Source organism: Larus michahellis, chromosome 11, assembly GCF_964199755.1.
Source record: "Larus michahellis chromosome 11, bLarMic1.1, whole genome shotgun sequence".
Classification (NCBI taxonomy): domain Eukaryota; kingdom Metazoa; phylum Chordata; class Aves; order Charadriiformes; family Laridae; genus Larus; species Larus michahellis.
The window spans coordinates 2,825,376-2,844,223 of NC_133906.1; the positions used below are offsets into that span (position 1 = coordinate 2,825,376).

Consider the following 18,848-nt stretch of genomic DNA (forward strand, 5'->3'; position numbering starts at 1 on the left):
TCAGATGTGCAAACAAAGCATCCCTTCCCTTCCGGAATAAGAGCCTCTTCCTCTAGCCCCTGTTTCTGGACTATTGAGCGTGTGCCTGCGGGACTCCACGCCACCCAGCCAAGACAATCTGCCTCCGCCCTGCCCCACTCTTGGAGCGCAGACGGACTCCACATGATGATGCTCGGCGGTGCAGGATGGAGCCGTGCCCTCGGAAACGGGGCAACGTCACTGGAGCTGCAGTGCTTGGAGCCCCACCACTGCTGTTTTTAGAGCAGTCGGTAAGTGACACACGCAGGCAGAAGGGAAGGCAGCCCTCCTTAGGCTGTGTGGAGCTGGAAGCAGGCTAGCAGTGAGTGCAGAGAGAAAGCTTTCTGTTGATGGAACAGGAGCCATTTATAAATACCAGGGCTTTGAGAATAAACCTTGTGATATCTCTTACGCCACCACGTCGTCTGGCCCTCTGCCTTCCAATACAAGGACGTTTTTAGGCTCCTGCACTTCTGCATAGAGCTACATACAGACTCCCACCACGCCACCCATGGTGCTGTGATTTGGGGCTATAATCCCAGTAGCCCTCCACATCTTGCACATGGTCCCCCAGTGAATTTTGCAAGCCACCGTATGGTGATGCTGGCAGCTGACTCTGCGATGGGCCTGGCCTGCGCCCTCTGAGGCGATTTGATCTCACTTCAAGGCTAGCGGTGCCCACAGTGGCTCTGCTACCAGCACAATCTGGGCTTGTCTCTACATTGCCATCGTGGCAGTTTAATCTGCTTTCAAACCTGTGCAAGCAGGAGAGTGAATTCTCGTTATTGGGACACAGGTTTTTGTGGGATATGGCTTATGGATCCAGCTGGACTGGTGACGCTAACGGCTGTCCTCAGCCATCCTGCACCATTGTCAGCGTCCTTTGTCCCCAGTTATTATTCCTCCAGCTCTGGCAGTGAGCTGCTCCCGTGGGAACACCCCTGTGAGGCACAATGAGCAAGGTTTGCTTCAAAATTTATATTGTACGTGTTTGCTAAGCACGCGAGCTCATTTTCACTGAAGTGGATAAGGAATGCTCCCAGCGGGCAGTAACCACCGTCAGGCAGACAGCCGCAAGCAGCTGGTACGGTAATTTCTTCCACTGGGGCAGCTGAATCCGGAAAAAGACATTTGTCCACACCAGTTTAAACTGGTTCAAGGGCATCTGTACAAACTGTCCAGCTTCCTGTAGCCGTGGTGCTCTGGTGCTTTGTGTAGATCAGGCTCTGAAAAACAAAAGCCAACGGCCCCATCCTGAACTTGCTGTGGGCTCCATTCAGCCAGGGAGGGGCACAGCCAGTGCTCAACACGTCCGATTGTTCTTCTAGTCTGGTCTCTCCTTCTGCTCTCAGACCAAATTTTCTTAGCCCGTTTCCTTTATCAAGCAGGATACAATTAGCAGGAAATTCCTCGGGTGGATTTCCTATTCTGTGATAATCCGCAGTGTGCTTACGCATTGGTCAGGACAGGACGGGGGTAAGGGCTGGGGGGGGTTGAAAGCAGTTTGCAGAATCAGAAAATTGAACCGAGAGAGGAATTTGTCTCCTTTTTAGTCTTCTTATTATAATGTATTTTTGTGTAAAGTTTTGTCCTTTGACAGGCACATCAAAGTAACTTTCCAGAGCAAGACGGGAGGTTGTGCCGCGTGTTTGTCCTCTGTGTGTGTTCTCAAGATGCAGAGGAATCCCGTAGGGCTGCATCTCCTCGCAGTCACAGATATGCCTCCCTCGTGGTTTGCACAGCTGCATCTCAGTTAGAATTTGGCTCACTGTCATTGTTTTGGTGCAAGAGGCGGTTTTGTTTGTGAAACAAAACAGCAGGGCATTTCTATTAGCAGAACGGCAGTGTAAGCAGGCTGGGGCAAACCCATCAGCGTAGTTTATTGTCAGCGATGGGGTCATCTGCAAAGCACTTCAGAAACTCCAAATGCAACAGTGGGTATTTTGAATATTAAAGAGTCTGCCGGGGGAAATCTTACTCTCTTGCTTTTGCCCTTTGGTCCCAAGAGCAACAGGAAGGGATAACTTTCTCATTTACTCTGCTTGAAATTATCTGTATGATTGTCTGCTGCTGGGGCTTGTGTGTGCACGCACTAAAAGCAGGGCACTGACACCTCTAGGTGCATGGAAAAGGAACACAGGTAAGACACCCTTGAGATGCTCCAGGATCATGGCTGCCGGGTGGTGCTGCCTGTCCTTTTTTAACTCAACAGTAAAGAGGAAATTAAAAAATATCACCCAGAGACACCTGGCATGACAGCAAGTTAGCTTTGGAGAAACCTGCGTTGTGAACTGCGGTGTCTGTGGAGAAGTCAGCGCAGTATTTTTAAGGTAAAGATGGTGAAGGAATGAAAGCCGTGTGTATAAAGCGCTGCTGGCCTTGCGCTGTGCCGGAGGGGAGGCTGGTAGTCGCTTCTCAGCCTCGCTTATGTAGTCACAAGCAAGGATGTTGTGCGTTGCTGGCAGCAGAGGTGGTGGCTGACCCTCACTCCCATAGCGTGGTTCCCCACCCGCCCACACGGCCGCTTTGCCAGCGTGCCCCACATTTCTTCTGGTGTCTTCTGTCGTAGTTGCAAGGCGCAAACTATGGTACAGAAGAGAGCCCTGTGTGTACACCATCCAGAAGCACTTACCTGCCATGCGTGCACCGCTGCGTAAGCCTACAACTGCGCTCCAGGTGGTTACGCCACTGTTGTCTTTCCATTCTCTGCGAGCGCAAATCCCCACGGTTACACCACCTTCCTTTGTTACCAATATCCGTATCTTAGCTTTCCTACACGTGCTATTACCCTAAAACTGTCTTACAGCTCACATACACGCAGATCAAAGTGAAAACCCCTAGTATGGGTGAAGCTCATGACTGAATATTTCAGAACAGTGTTTTCGTGCTTCCCTTTTCCCAGGTTACCTTTGGCAGACTCCAGCCATCTGTTGTCTGCTTCTGGGCAAGGACTACGCTCCAAAATCCAATGGCCTCAAAAGAGAGCCTGGAGAAGGAAATTGTGGGCACCTAGTGCAGCCGTAGCAGAGATGCCAGAGCAGAAGCGCTGGTTTTGGGGCGTTTTACAAAATGCCAAGTTCGCAGTGGTAGAACCACGAAAGCTGAAAGGATCGGCGGGAGACAAGAGGCAGATATCCCTTTCTGAGTTGCCTTTTCAGGCTCTCTGCAGACAGATCATCATGTCACCTGTAGTGCACCTTGTTCCCGAGACGGTAGTGTTAGAAAAAAAATCAATTTTATTTAAATAAGGACTGAGATCCTGGAGCCTGACTCTGCAGCATGTTGCAGAGTCCATGACTGTAATATTTTATCATCCGTGGTGCACAGTCTACAATCACGTGGGTGTAGCTCGACTGTGTTGTGCTTGTGGTTAATTTAACAACATCCCCCCCCACCCCGATCGGCCTGCCCTGGGAGGAAGGGACCCTCCTGCTGTTGTGCAACTGGAGTGCGACGGTAAGGTGAAGGATGAGGGTGGGAGAGGAGGAAAGCTGGGAAGGCAAGAACAGGCAGGTAGAAGGGAACTAAACAAGGTGACATCAGTCGTGGAGAAGTTTGATGGGGCGAAGCAAAGGAAGAAAAATGCCTGTCGTGATCAGTCTAGGTGTGGATGATACAATGACCCTGTTAAAGCACACGTGTGCACCCCGAAAGCGGAAAGAAGCTCTGTCTGACTCTTCTCTCCTTATCACAGCCACCAAGCTGCCTACAGAACAGGAGCACCGTCTTCCAGTCCAAGGCTCTTCCCACGCGCCGACAGCTGCCGCAGAAGCCCCGAGCCTGTTTCGTTGTGGACTTGGACCTTCTGGGACAAAATCATTTCAAAGAGGGTGCTCATTTCTGAAAGGAAAGTGCTGGCCAGTCTCGTCCCAGCGGCGTTCGAGTCAGACCCAGCACCTTTGCCGAATGTTTCAAAGGTCCTTGGTTTCTCCTGCCTCGCAGCTTCCTCATCCTGAGGTGAATGCGGAGAGTCGGGGGAGAAGACGTTGTCCTTGTAACTACTGGTGAGCGGCAAGGAGAGCCGAGCCACCCAGGCCGGGTCAGCAGCCGTCAGCCTCTTGAGGGCCAGCTCTGCAGGGAGCGAAAACAAGAACTGTTGGTGAGACGTGGAGTGGACGAGAGGGAAAAAAAAAAAAAAAAAAAAAGCACAAAAGACAAAAAAAATACTGAGAGATGAGGAGACTTCCTGAAATCAACTGTGAGAGGACTGATTGTAAACAGCAGCTTGAAAAAAACCAAACAAACTAGAACCGGCTTAAAGCTACTGGAGGTTTTGTGTTGGGTTGTTGGGTTTTGTTTTTTTTTAATATAATAACCATTACGATCGCTTTGCTTTCTCATTTATTGCAGCCTCAAGTGGCGCTTCACTAAATTGTGAGCAAAGCCGGGGCAAGCGAGGGGTTAGGACTGACTAAAGGGGAGATGACAATGGAAAGCTTTCGAGGGGGAAGTATCGGACAGAAAGAAGGTCACTAGTGGACTTCCCTTAAGGGTCACTCTCAGGTGGGAATTTGCTGCTAAGCAGGCATATTGAGTCCGCGAAGAAACGGGTTATTACAAAAGCAATAATAACAGAAGCGGAATTAAATTCTGGATTATAAAATGCACAGCTGGATGGTAGAAGACTAGTAACAAAAAAAATTGAGCTGTAAAGTTCATCAATTAGAGAAACAGATGAGGAGCAGCGGGAGCCTGGTGTGGGTGGTGGCTGCGGGCTCGTTAATGTACCAGTAATGCGATTCTGCCCCGAAACGGGCAAATGAAATCAGACAATGTGCTGGTCAAGCTATTCCCTGTTGGCACGAAGACATAGCCGTGGCATTGTCACTAGGTCTGGCGAGACCTGGTTGGGAACGTTACGTACAAATCTGATGATCCCTCTGTAGGGAAGAGGATCTGAAAAGACAGAAGTGCAGAGGGAACTACTGAGGTGGGAACAGGAGCGGGTCCAGGCTTAGATGACGGACGCCCCAAGAGGTAGGGGTTGCTTAGCCTAAGGAAGCAAGCGCTCACTGGGGATCCGGCTGCAACCTGTCATTATTTTGATGGGATAAGCACCGACAAAGGAAATCTTTATGCTTAAAATAGCATTGGCAAAAGAAGAAGTGATTATAACTGTCCATGAATAGACATAAACTGGAAATGAAAGGAAGGACCCCATAGCAGGGTGAGCCTGGAATAGCTTCCTCATCAGACGGCAGGAAAGGAAACGGGGGTTCTTGTTTTTTAAAGTAGAGCTTTGCAGTTGGTAAACAAGGCTCCGTGATGGGATGCACAGACGCCGCCGTCCAGCCCCGCGTCGCTGCGTTTCCACAGCATAACCCGGAACCACCGGGAGGTTGGAGGCGACCGCCGGCTCGTGAAACGCCGTTGAGTCGGAGGGCAGCAAAACAAATCGCTGGCGTCTGGTAACAAAACACCAAAAACCCCGGCAGTCCCAACCAGATAGCAAGAGCTGGTGTTATTATAATGATTTTGTGGCTCTGACTTATAAAGTGCCCTCCCAGAGGAGGGTCCCCATACTCATGCACTTAATGCTGCTTCCAGAAGGTAATCGATACCCTGCCACCGCCTGGGACACGTGGTCCTCAGTCACTGGCAGGGGCCCTCAATCACTGAGACAAGTCTCCTTCCTCAGCCAGCTAAGTAATTAGTCCTTTTTCTCTGAAAAACAACTCTGTCCTGGGGTGGGATGGGGGTGAGGGTTGGGATTCAAACCTAGTGGGGAGAAAAGGGCAAGTACATCGCTTCGATTTTGTTGCAGCTGAAGCCCCAAAATTCTCTTGTGTTGCTTAACTTCCAGGATTTCTTTCTGCAATCTCAGTATTTTCTTTCCGTCGCGGTGACTGTTCTTTATGAGATCTCCCAAGCGTGCTGAAATCCCACATTTTTGCTCTAAAACATTCACAGTTGTCTGCTCCTCGGGCTGCGAGAAGCATTCCCTGAATATTTTGACGCTTCGGCTATGGAGCAGAGCACAGCAGCAGTCCGCTCGCTGCGGGGAGAACCGAGACGCTGTAGGCTGATGGTCCTGTGACCATGAAACCTTGTAATTAGGTATGTTTAATTTGACCGATAACTCTTTACTGCCTTATTTTAATGGTGTTTGGCCTTGGTGGGTTGGTTTTTTTTATTATTTTTATAATGAATAAAGTTATACCTCTCATCTGCTGCTGCGAACACTCTTGTTTCGCTGGTGGGGGAATAGGTGTTAATAGACGGTGCTGAGCGCGGAGAGTTCAGCCCCTGGCTCGATGCTTAGAGCATAAACAACCCCGATTGTGGCTGGGACAGATTTTCCTGCTGTTTCCCCCCACACACACACACACACCCCCCGCTGCGAATAGCACAAAGAGCCAGACGGCCTCAGCCAGCTGTTACGATACTCCTGAGCCCAAGCAATGCTTCCTTCCTCCCTCCCTCTCTCCGGATGCAAGTCCGCTTCTCTGTTTGTGTTTGGGAGAGGAGGAAGGAGCCCGGCAGCTCCGTCGTCTGCGCTCCGTTGCCTCTTTGGGAAGGTCTGGGCTCACGGTTAAGGTTGTTTTTTCACCACTGAGGCAGGGCAGCCTCTTTTGTCATGGCCAGCACTGCTGCGTGGGCCGGAAGCCACACTGGCATGGCCTCAGCACGCGCCACTGGCGTTTGCTGTGAAATTCCACTAATTTGGTAAAAGGGTGGGTTGGTTTTTTTCCTATCAAATCCACGACGTATGGGAGGCGGCCCTTCACGGATATGGCTGGCCATAACACAGATTTTCTAGCAGGCTACCTGTCGGGGCACGACTGCATCCAGACAGATCTACTGAGCAGGTCCACCAGTCCCTTTACTGGGACCAGTGCATGTCAGTGCGCGCATGGGATGGAGCTGGGCAGCCTCTTTGCTCCCTGCTCTTGGCTGCAGGACCTTTAAATCTGAGGGAACTTCCAGCTCTTGTTTCACCCAACCTTTCTTTCGCTTGCTCCTGACTAGAATAAAAGGGCAGGAAGGCAAACGGAGAGAAGCAGCGTGGTTCTCCGTCTGAGCAAGAGGACAGAAAACGCCCAGCTCTGGAATGAAAACCACCGCAGCCGCAAACCTCAATGAGTTCCTCTTGCTGCGGAGGAGCGCGGAGGCTCCACAATGAAATTTCTGCTACAGGACGTGAGTCAGCCCAACTCTTTCAAATTGAAATGCCAGTAGAAGAGATTTTGTAGAACAAATCAATAAAAGGAACATGTAGAAAATGTCAGGCCCAGATGGTATTCACCCCGGAGTGCTAGAGGAACTCAGATATGAAATTGCTTGGTTTATTAACTGCTGTTCGTTAACTACTGCTTCAAATGAATACGGTATCAGAGGAAGGGAAGGCAGAAATTGTGACGTAAGTTTTTAAGCACATGAAGGTGAACCTAGAGCAGGCAGATTCACAGAAACCATCATATGTGAGACTCAGCAGAGGGAGAGCCGAGTACCTGCCACTCGGACAAGAACGGACGTGACATTTGCAAGGTGGGGAATTGCATTTTGCAAATGTGTTGGCGTCTTTGGAAGAGGTGGGTGAAGGGGTCCTGGTTGACCGAGGACACCCAAGCTCTCAGAAGAGCACCAGCCAGGCTCCCAGGGGACCTGAGCTGCCCCTGAATTAGCAGCCAGGTTCTGTTAGGGACTGGTATGTGTTAAAAGCTGGAAAGCGAGGGTAGGAATAAATAATCTTCCCTGCAAAGGGAGGTCATTAGTGGAGTCCCAGTGATAAATGACATGGAGAGGTGGATGTTGGTGTTGACTCCACTAAAACACCCAACAACATAAAAGCGGAGGGGGGAGGGTTGCTGAAGGACCTAATGATACCGAGTGCCATGAGCAAAAAGTGGCCGGTGGATTTCTGTGTCATCCGCTGTTGGATAATTGTCACGGGGATTGTCATGTATTGATGACTCTCCCATCACGCAGAGGAGGGATTTGGGAGTCACCATGGACAGTTTGGTAACAGAGCTCAGCGTGGAGCTTGGGCAGGACAGGAATGAAGAACAAAGCAGAAGACCTCCTTATACCACCAGCGTAAATGTATCCTAAACACTGCGCACAATTCTGGTCACCGCATCTCAGTGAAGATTAAAAACTAAAATTAGTAACAGGTTGGCCACAGGAGATGAGACAGGACTGGTTCAGCCTGGTAGCAAATAGGAGCCTGATGGGGTTCAAAGGGTATATAACATTTTAAGAGGCGTGACTAGGACAACGCTTCACCTTTCTCACTCTGGAGACCATGAAACGAAGGGGCTCAGGTCAGCATGGGACGCGGTTCACGTGGTGCATAGTTAAACTGGACTTCACCCCAACAGAGGTCTACCTTACAAATCAACTCAACAACAGAAGACGCATCCATGGGAGGAAAGATCTACCAAGCGCGATTAAACACATGAAAAAATCCAACATGAAGCTCAGCAAGTCCCTTTGCTGTAAACTGCCTGGTACCAGCAGCGTAGGATGGTCCACACACACTGTCCCAAGTATCTGCCACTGTCAGAGCCACCCTAGGAGACGAGATGTCCCCTGGCTTGCTGCAGACCAGCCAGTTCTCTCTTCTGAATGGGCTCAGTGTGTTACTTGAGGAGATCCCACGGCTGGACCCCCCCCACCAGCCCCAGCGTGCTCCCGGTAGCGAGGCCACCTCACCTGCCTGCGGCTCCAGGAGGGTCTCCAGCTCCTCTCCCACCAGCTGCGGCACGGAAAGCTCAAACCCACTCTCCGAATCGCGGTCCTCCGCCTCGCTCTCGCCGTGCCCGCTGTCCTTCGTGCTCAGGCAGTCAGTGTCCAGCCCCGCAGCCCTGCGAGGGGGCCAAAACACCCAGGTCACACTTAACTCTCAGCACGACCCTGCCCCGACGATTACTTTGAAGGTGGTTGTCTTTTTCCCAGAGGTGGGATGTGGGCATTGTCTGTTTTTATCCTTCTGTGGGGAGATCCTGCGCAAACAGGGAGCTGCTGGCTCTTCCCCGTGAATTTGGAGGAGCTTCCCTCGTGCAGGACCAGGCGAGAAGCAGCCCAGGCCAGCCCTGCCCCTGCAGCCCCAGGGCGGCTCTCCCTCCCTCTCCGTCCTCACCAGGTGGAGATGGTGATGAGAAAGGTGGAAAGCTGTGTCTGCCCATGGCCTGGGCAGGTCGGGACAGGGAGGACATGACGAAGAAGTGATGAAGCCCTGGCATCCTCAGGAGCGTTCATCCAGAGATGTCAATAGCATAATTTAATGGGAACACCATAAAGTTTGTCTCTGGGAACACCTTCAGCTCAGAGCTGGGATGTCTCAGTCCTTCCCATCCCTGCTAGCAGCATCTCCCTCTTGGCCCAGGGACAGATGCCCTAAACTCATGTCAACAGGCAACAGCACCTCTAAGCAGGTACCCGGAGCCGTGGGAAAACGCACTCTTGTGCTGCTGCTGCCTCCAAAGCTGGGACCCTCTGTGCTCATGAGCGCACCTTCCCGTCACGCTTGAACACATCGGTGTTCCCCTAGCGAGGACAGGCAGATGGTTCGTGGCCATGGAGGAGCTCAGGCGAGTATGGAAGGAGCTGCCAAAGGACCTCCAGGAAGGAGGCAAAGAGCAGCCCTAGGAGGTTGCTGGATACCAGTGGGGAGCCAGGACCAGAGGAGCACAGCCAGCCCCTGAAGGGAGGACCTACCTCCCCAACTCAGGTCAGCAAAACCGGCGACGAGGTCTTGCCTTGGGTGTCTGCTGCCCTGGTGTCTCCTGCCCTTGGAGGCTCTTGGGCCAGTGGGGCTGAAGCAGAGGCAGCAGAGACGCGGGGCAACGGGGCGTGGGGAAGGGAAGGGCTGAGAGCCAGCCTTACCTGCTGCCGTTCTTGGCCGTGTACTTGTTTCCCCTGTGGTTTGTTTTGGGCTGGAACTGGCCCTGGTGCAGCAGGGAGAGCAGCTGGGAGATTTGCTGTAAGGCAGGAAAAGCCTGTTGAGCCCCGGCGGGTCGCCACTCAAGCTGCTTCCTGCCAGGACGTCCCCTCCGAACCCCCCCGGCCTTTTTATAGCGTTTCCTCCTCCTGCAGATGGTTCAGCATCCCCACGCCGGGGGGGGTGGAAACAAGCAGCCGGGCAGCCCACCTGCCCCATCTCTGCCCACCGTTCCCTGCCTGCCCCCTCCCCTGGGGAAGCGAGCACAGGATTGTCCCCTTCTCCCCGTGACAGCCATCCTCCACCCCCAGCTCCCAGGGTGTCCTGGTGGGTGTGGGGAGACCCTGGCCGTGGTGTGGTGGCCGTTCATCCTACCCAACCCCTGCTGCTGGGGCACCTCTGCCCAGGGCTGGGAGAAGAGACCAAGCAAAGACCATCAGGTTGCACGTTCCCACCACCCCGCGGTGTGCAAGGCCCGGGCAAGGAAGGCATTGGGGGGAAGTGAGAGGGGTGCCCACACCTCCAACAACACGCAGAGCATCTCCTACCTGCACCGGGGGTGACTCCATCGCGAACTCCCCCGTGGGGCTCTGTTCCGCCAGTGCCACCAGCGACAGCCGGACCAGGCTCCTGAGGATGTGCTGGTGGGGCTGGGGCTGCCCAGGTCCCCCAGCACCCACGGGCTGGTTGGGTGGCAGTGGGGGCTCTCCCATGGGCCCCTCTGGTGGCTTCACCAAGCTCTTGCAGTGCAGTGGTGCATCCAGGGGGCTCACAGCCTCTTTCGCCGGATTTTTTGGTCTGTGGGGCTGGCGCTGCAGGATGGGCAGGGTGAAGGTCCCCTGCTGCTCGTCTGAGTCCTTTTGGGTCCTCTGATTTCTCAGGGTCCTGTAGAGAGTGGGGGTGAGGTGAAGGGGAGCCTGTGGGCAGCCACCCGCCGCGGGGGTAGCTGTGCTGGGCAGATCCTCCTGGCAGGGACGGGGGGGCTCAGCCTCCCGGGGACGGCCCCGGAGCAGCGGGACAAGGTGGATGTCCGTCTTCTGGATCTGCCTGTGGGGCTTCTTGAGCTGCTGCTGCCTGCGGGCATCCTCTGCCTCCCTGCAGTTGTAGGCCATGCTGTCCTTCTTCTCTTTCTTACGCAAAGACAGGGTTAAAGCCAAAAGGAGAAGGCACCCACCCAGGAGAGCGGCCAGGCAGATAACGACCACCACGGCCGGGCTCAGCCACCCAGGATCCTGGGCTGAGATTTTGGAGAACGCCCCGTGATGCCGGAAAACTAAGCGGACCCGGGCCAGGGTGTGCAGGGGGATGTCCCCCTCATCGCTCACCCGCACCACCAGCTCCCGCTCGCTGCCGGCGAGGCTGCTGGCGTTGCTGGCGTTGAGGAAGACCTGCCCCAAGAGAGGGTCCAGGATGAAGAGCCCAACATCATCCCCACCCACCAGATCATACCGGAGAGCCCCGTTGATGCCAGAGTCCACATCCCTGGCCGCGATGGTGAAGAGGAAGGGAGTGCTGGCACATGACACGAGTGTTGCATTGGTCACCGCTGCAGTCCCTTGGGTGCTCCCATTCCCAGGCACCACCCAGAAGCACCCAGTCTCCACATTGACCAGGATGGAGAGTGTGGCTGCGCCTCCCACCAGCGCTGGCGTGGTGATGGCGGGTGCGTTGTCGTTCTGGTCCAGCACAGCCAGCCTGATGGAGGCGTTGGACGCCAGCTTGGGGTGACCACCATCCTCCGCGGTCACCAGGAACTCCAGACTCTTCACCTGCTCATAATCAAAAGCTTGGAGGGCAAAAACATCCCCAGTGGTGGGGTCGATTGAGACCAGACCTGAAGCAGAGGAGTCCGAGATGCTGTAGATGATTTTCCCATTGAAACCCAGGTCAGGGTCGGTGGCACGGACGGTGAGCAAGAAGGCAGGTGCTTTGCTGTTCTCAGCAACAGCAACCTCATAGGTGGCCTTCTCGAAGGAGGGGGCATTGTCATTGACGTCGCTGATGCAGATAGTGAGATGCTTCAGCACCGCCAAGGAAAGGTCACCCTGGTCCCGCACCACCAACGTCAGGTTGTACTCGGCACGCAGCTCCCTGTCCAGCGTGGCGTTGGTCATCAGCACGTAGCTGTGGCTGTTGGTCCTCTTCAGCCTGAAGTGCTCATACCCTTGACTGAGGGAGCAATGCACTTGCCCATTGCTCCCCGAATCAGGGTCGCTGGCCGTCACCAGAGCCACGAAACTGTCTTTGGGGAGGGCTTCGGAGAGGACGGGCACCCGTGCGGCCCAGGTGACATGGACATCGGGAGCGTTGTCGTTGACATCCAGGACTTTGACCAGGATCTTGCAGTGTGCTGGGATGGGGTTGGCGCCCAGGTCCCGGGCTTGCACATCCAGCTCGTAGGAGTGGGTTTCCTCATAGTCCAGCGGGTGCTTCAGGATGATGCTGCCCGTGCGGGCATCGATGCCAAAAGTGCTCAGCACCTCTGGGGGCGCGTGCTTGCTCAGGCTGTACTCGATCTCCCCATTGGGACCCTGGTCGGGGTCAGTGGCCGTGACTGTCACAAGGAGGGTCCCGGGCAGAGCATCCTCCCAAACCTCAACCGTCAAAGAGCTCTCTGCAAAGACGGGGCTGTTATCATTGGAGTCAAGGACGATGACTTTAATTAAAGCGGTACCTGATTTTGGTGGCTCCCCATGGTCAGTGGCTGTCAGCACAAGGTCGAAGGAGGAGTGCAGCTCACGGTCCACTTCTTTAACCACAACGAGCTCTGCGTGCCTCGTCCCATCAGAGCTGGAGACGACCTCCAGGGCAAAGTGCTCGCTGGGGGAGAGGGCGTAGGAGCAGCGGGCGTTGGGGCCGGCATCGGCATCCAGGGCTCGGTCCAGCGGGATCCGCGTCCGCAGGGATGCGCTCTCCGACATCTCTAGCTCCAGCTCGGGCGTGGGGAACCGCGGCGCATTGTCATTGATGTCCAGCACTTGAACTTCCACATGAATAAGAGCCAGGTTTCGGGCAGCCAACACGTCAAACGAGACCCAGCAGGGATCGCTGTGCCGGCACAGCTGCTCCCTGTCCACCCGCCCGGCCGTGCTGAGCACCCCGTCCCCGCTCCCCACATGCAGTGGGAACCTCCCGGGGGTCTCCATCAGCTGGAAGGCATCCGCTGCTTCGCCGCTCTCGCCACCCTCGACGTGCTCGGCCAGCATCCCTATCACCGTTCCCGGCGGCACTTCTTCGAACACCCGGTACTGCACCGTGAACGTGGCCACCTCCTGGGCATCGGCAGAGAGGAAGAGGTACCACCACAAGGTGGGGAGATGGAGAGCGGAGCGGCTCAGCAGCAGCATGCTGCTGGCGAAGCCCACCGCCCCACTGCCCCGGCACGCCACCACGGGCTTGCCCGCCCGCCGCCGCATCCCCCAATGGTCCTTACGGCGATTGCAAGTCCTCGGCATCCTTTCCCATGCCCAAGTCCCATAGGGGCCAGCCACCAGTTGGAAAGAAGGAGAAATGGCGAGTGAGTCCGGCTGTTGTCCCCCACCCCGCCATCGCCAGGGGACAGCCGGGAGAGCCAGCTGCTCCCCGGGCTGAAACGCTCAGCCCAGAGCAGAGGGGACCGTCACTACCGCAGCTTCAGCCGGGGAGCAGCGTCCGTCCGGCTGGGTCAGGGCCGGGAGGTGGACCAGCCGTGTTTCCTATGGAAACCCCACCTACAGGAAAAGGGAGGACCGGGCTGGTACAATGCCTGGGCGGGGTGGGGGCTCGTGGGGGTGTGGAAGGGCCCTGGGTTTCCAACCTGCAGGGACCACCACCACCGCTGCCTGCTGTCACCTGCAAAACGCGTTTTTACAGACGGCACAATCCCTGCAGACAGTCCCCAACCCATCTGCAAAGCCTCGGGCGTTGCTTCAGGAAGACGTCTGCAAGGACCAGCGATGATGGACTCCTGCTCTTGCGTTATCCCAAAGACTTGTTCCCCACGCTGTCCGATTCCTGACTTTCTTCAATTTATTTTCATTTTGTCTAAATCCCTGCTCCTCGCTCTGCCTTTTGTCGTCAGTTTTAAAGGGCAACGCGCCCATGCCACCTTTTCCAACATATGGCTTTTGATTATGTCATTGCATCACTTTCATCTGGACACACCACGGTGACCTAATGAGTCACTGGGAGAGCTGCCACGTCAAACACGGGCCGGGTGGGCACACGGGAAGAAAGGAGCCTCTGGCAGATGCGAGCTGTGTCCTGTCTGGCCTCTCCCCGTCCCCTACGTCCGTCTGTCCTGGCCAGCTCCCCCGGCCTTGGCACGTGCTCTATCCCCAACTTGGCTCTGCTTTGGTACCCCCAGGGTCACTCCTCACCCAGCGCTGATTTTGCACCACCAAATCCCTTCTTTGCCTTATTTCAACACCTTATCCGGAGCCCCCACCCTGGCACAGCCGTACCGCCCACCCCCTGGCCAGCCCTGCACTAGCATGAAGGTGTTTCGTGTATCCCTCCTAAGCAGGCTAGGGAGCCCGCTTACCCCAAGCTGGGCTGTAATTCGGGTCTCGAGGTGATTGAGGTGTCCTCAATGGACAGTCACTGCAGAAGTTTCCCTGGCCGTTACAGAGAGCAGAGCATCCTCATGGTGGGGTTTGAGTCCCACCACCCACATCCTCTTTGTCTTGCTCCCCACGTCTACCAGGCAGCTTCCAGCAGCCCTGTGCCTGCCATTAGTGTCCCATCCCCAGCTTGTCCCTCTCCTGCTGCTTTTCCAGCCTTGATACCCCCGTACCCGCCTCCTATTCCCATCCCTCCCTGCTCCCCTCGCAGCTCTGCTTTTCCCAGTTGAGGGTCTCCATCGCCAGCATCCCTGCTCTCATCTTTTTTCTTGATTATCATAAATTTTAAAGCCACAACGAATGGCAAAAGCAGAACCACCCCCGTGCCGACCAGCCCTTTCACCCCAGGTGGGTCAGTGCCACCACTCAGCACAGCGGGAGGAAGGGACGACGCAGGAGACCCGGTGCTATTCCTGGGCTCGGCCCCAGCTCCAGGTGACCTTTGCCAAGTCATTTCCCCGCTTTGTGCTCTCGCTTCCTCCTCAGCTGAGCGAAGGCATCCCGCGGGCTCTCCCGGAGGGATGCTCTCCCGCTCGCCGGCTGCCCGCCGAGCTGCGGACAGAGAAGCGGATGTCTCCCAGCCCGGGCCCTGCTTTGGGGCGGGGGGGTGGTGGGAAGGCTGTTTCCTTCTGGGGGGGGGTGTCTCATCCCGCCACCTCCCTTTTTTTATGCCTTCCTTTCTCGGGGATGGAGAGGAACAGAAGAACCGCACTGAAATAACACCAAGGAAAGGAAATAAATCTTATGCCGGAGAACTGCGGGGGGTTCCCCAAAGAGCCCCGCAAGACGAATCCTTCTCCCCATCGCCTCCCGGGCCTTCTGCGGAACAAGCCAACCTCACCAAGTGTCCCACATTTAGCCCAGCGCTGATGCACCAGGAGATATATTCCCCCGACACCAACACCCCCGTGTGCTGGTCCCCACTCAGTGCAGCCCCCACCCCACCAGCCGGAGGGATGAAGCCCCTTTAGGCTGCTGCAGCCCCAAACCCCTCCTTTTTCTCCCCAAAGGCAGGGAGGCAGATGGGATTTGGAGCAGCAGTTTGCTCAGCTGCCGTAGGGACAGGCTGATGTGACAATCCCGGCGCTGGGAGAAGCCACAGTCACCGAGACGAGGGCTGTGACCCCCTCCTAGCACCGTCCCCCACCACCAGCTGGGCTGTCCCCACTCCGGCTGTGCGGATACCGGTGTCAGATGCCCAGGAGAAGTGGAGCTGGAGGAGCCAACGCGTTAATTACTATTGATGCTTCAGGAATGAATCCCTATAGACCAGACCCGTGGCCCCGAGCCATCAGGACATCAGCAGTCCGCAGGGAGGACGGCTGCAGGACGCAACGAAAGCATTGCTGAGCTGCAGACCCCGCCGGCTGCGTCTCGGTGGAAGACGCAAGGCAATGCTCGCAAAGAAAAGAGAAAAGAAAAACGGGGTGGAGCCGAGACCTGCCAGAAGCAGGCGCAGTGAAATAAGATGGGGTGCTAAAAACCGAACGCGGATCCTCCCTTTTCCTGCGCACACGCAGGCAGGTTTCCAACGCGTAGGTGCTCCAAGACCTTCACAGACAACGTTGTGCCTATGAACATACAATATCCCCCCCAGCTGCACCTAAAACCTATCATTTAAAGCTCAGAAAGAGCATCAGTTACACTCAATTATTGCGGTAGCATTCATCAGCTTCTGCCTGATGCCATCAGTGCCCGAAGCAGATGTAAATGCTATTTAGTGGTGCGAAAATCTGGCTCCTCTGAAGCTCAGCTGCTCTCCCGGCTCCGGAGGAAGACACAGGGGACGCCCCAACCTCCCAGGGGCGCAGAACTGTACTCGAGGCACCACGCGCTCGCCGCGAGCAGCCCAACCACGTTATTTCGAGCTCCGCTGCGCAGCTGGAGGTCTTCAGACTTTGTTTGGACATTTTGGGGTGGCTTGGTGCGAGCCGGGAAGCACGAGCTGTGCTGCGCGTCGCCAGCAGGGTGCATCGGGCAACATAAAAATGAGAAGGGAAGAGAATTTTCTTTCTTCCTTTTTTTTTTTTTCCCCCCCCAAATCTGATAATGAAAAACAACATCCAAAGGAGAAGAGTACAAAATGAGCATGACTAAAGACGCGCCAAGATTTGGCCTCATTAGGGTGCTCAGGGCTCCCCAGACCCTGTGGGCCCGTTCAGGGAGGCAGGATTTGGTCTCATCTCTGCTCTGCAGCTGCTCCGTGCGGTGGGAGATGGTGTCTGGGGGGCAGGACACAGAGGCCGTAGACAGCAGGATGCATCCCATGGTGGGACGCTCTCTTCCAGGCTCGGCTCCGGACCGCAGAGCGCCATCCTCAGCAGGAGGACGGCTGCGAACATAGACGGAGCAAGCAAAAGCATGGCTGCTTCTCACCAGCTGGGGCCCTTACACCAGGGATCACGCTTTTTTTCCCCCTCAACTATCCCAATTCTCAGCCCTTCAAAGACAGGCTTTGCTTCTCTAGAGGCTTCACTCCCTTTTCAGCAGAAAGAAAGTATGTTTTCTCAATCTCTCTCTGTGCATTAGATGGTTTAGGAGCTGGGTGCGGATGGGCGAGGTGGCCCAGGAGCTGCCCCATGCTCAGCTCCCTGCCTGGGGGGGCTCTGGGGGCACCTTTCTCAGGAGGAAGGGAATGATTCAGCCTCTCACACCAAACAGCGAGCGCACAAATCTGCAGGAGGTGGATGGACCTTCTCTCAGGGGGCTCTGCCTCTCCCTCTGCCCATCTTCTCTGTAAAATCAGAAGCTGACACTGGCTGAAAGTGACCTTCAGGTGCCACCTGGTCCAGCCGCCCACCCCGATCAGGTCCCTTTTGGGCTGGTTGCTCAGGACCTCACCTGACATCACAGTGAAGACTTCGAATCATAGAACTGTTTAGGTTGGAAGGGACCTTTCAGATCATGGAGTCCAACCACCAACCTAACACTGACAAGACCACCACTAACCCGTGTCCCTCAGCACCACGTCTACATGTCTTTTAAATACCTCCAGGGATGGCGACTCCACCGCTGCCCTGGGCAGCCTGTTCCGATGTTTGATAACCGTTTTGGTGTAGGAATTTCTCCTAATATCCACCCTAAACCTCCCCTGGTGCAACTTGAGGCCGTTTCCTCTTGTCCCATCGCCTGTTCCTTGGGAGAAGAGATGGACCCTCCCTGGCTACCCCCTCCTTTCAGGGAGCTGTAGAGAGCGAGAAGGTCTCCCCTCAGCCTCCTCTTCTCCAGGCTGAACACCCCCAGCTCCCTCAGCCGCTCCTCACCAGACTTGTGCTCCAGACCCCTCACCAGCTCCGTTGCCCTTCTCTGGACACGCTCCAGCCCCTCAGTGTCTTTTTTGTGGTGAGGGGCCCAAAACTGGACACAGTATTTGAGGTGGGGCCTCATAGTGCCCAGTACAGGGGGGTGATCCCTCCCCCGCTCCCGGCCGCACCATTCCCGTACGGACCCTCCTCCAACAGCGCCTTCCCGGCGCCGGGGAGCCCGACACCAGGCGCATCCCTCCGGACGCGAACTCACCGCAAGTGCACCCTCACCGAGGGCGGAGGGAGGCAGAAGTCGCCGTCCCGGCCCGCTGCCCGCCCCCCCTGCAGCCCCCGCCTCCGCCGCAAGAGCCCACTGCTGCCCCGCGCTGGCCCGGCCCGGCGGGCAGAGAGCCACCGAGCCCGCGGGCGAGCAACGAACCGCCGGCCGGGGGGGGGCAGTCTCTGCCCACCCTCGCCCCAAGGCAGAGGTTCCAGCGGGGCTCAGGTGGCTCCCGGCCCCGCAAGGAGGCACCGGGTGATGCTGCAGCCTCTTCCTTCCTCCCTCCATCCCTCCATCCCTCCCTCCTCAGCCGATGCTCTGGCTGCACCCCTCAGTTTTTGCGCAATTTTAGGCAACGCTGCAACATCATAAAGCAAAGCTTCCCCCATCCCCACCCGCAAAACCCCCGCTAAAACCCTCTGTGTCCGTGCAGGGGTTGCGTAGCTGTCCCCTCTCCCCGCCCCCCCCCCCAGCAGGTGAGCGCCCTAATTAGCAGGGAAATCAAAGGAGGTGCAGGCAACCCCTAACCGGGGCAGGGTTAAGAGGTGATGCAGCAGCTTTTAAAAAGATCCCTAAGGCACAAATCTGGCTTCCAGAAAGGCGACCGACTGTAAAGTCTCCATCAGCTCCTGCTTGCTGTGCTCCAGGAGCCTCCCCCGTGCAGAGGGTGTGATAAGGAGAGTTATTGTTGCTCCGCGTTCATAAAAAGATTATTGTTAAGGAGGGGAAGAAAGTTATAAGGGAAATAAATTGGAACAAGCTCAGTGTTTGAATAGAGAATAATGACGTTATGATAATTTGCATGCAGAGCCTCCGCCGCT

The 18,848-nt window shown here is 55.7% G+C and overlaps 2 protein-coding genes across 3 annotated transcripts in view; one reads left to right on the forward strand and one right to left on the reverse strand.

Moving 5' to 3' along the window:
• The window catches only part of DELE1 (DAP3 binding cell death enhancer 1), a 23,019-nt gene extending 16,835 nt beyond the window's left edge, over window positions 1-6,184 (forward strand). The window contains exons 11-12 of one of the 2 annotated variants that reach the window (XM_074603536.1): window positions 5-269; window positions 3,713-6,184. In XM_074603536.1, coding sequence (XP_074459637.1) covers window positions 5-261 — 257 coding nt within the window. In that variant the 3' untranslated portion in view covers window positions 262-269; window positions 3,713-6,184. The remainder of the gene's footprint in view (window positions 1-4; window positions 270-3,712) is intronic. The other variant, XM_074603537.1, reaches the window with a different exon arrangement.
• PCDH12 (protocadherin 12) lies at window positions 3,235-13,919 on the reverse strand. Its single transcript, XM_074603535.1, has 4 exons — window positions 10,450-13,919; window positions 9,847-9,941; window positions 8,674-8,825; window positions 3,235-4,089 (listed from the first exon to the last, which is right to left on the reverse strand). Exons 1-4 carry the CDS (start codon window positions 13,354-13,356, stop codon window positions 3,725-3,727), a joined length of 3,519 nt encoding a protein of 1,172 aa, XP_074459636.1. The 5' UTR covers window positions 13,357-13,919; the 3' UTR covers window positions 3,235-3,724.
• Window positions 13,920-18,848: the final 4,929 nt, after the last annotated feature.

Excerpts from the sequence above, each read along its gene's own strand:
- PCDH12 (XM_074603535.1), bottom strand. The coding sequence starts at position 13,356 with ATGCCGAGGACTTGCAATCGCCGTAAGGACCATTGGGGGATGCGGCGG. Across the intron at positions 9,942-10,449 it reads TGGAGTCACCCCCGGTGCAG|CAAATCTCCCAGCTGCTCTC; the intron begins GTAGGAGATGCT and ends CCTGCCTTACAG. Across the intron at positions 4,090-8,673 it reads CCTCCTGGAGCCGCAGGCAG|AGCTGGCCCTCAAGAGGCTG; the intron begins GTGAGGTGGCCT and ends CGCTCCCTGCAG.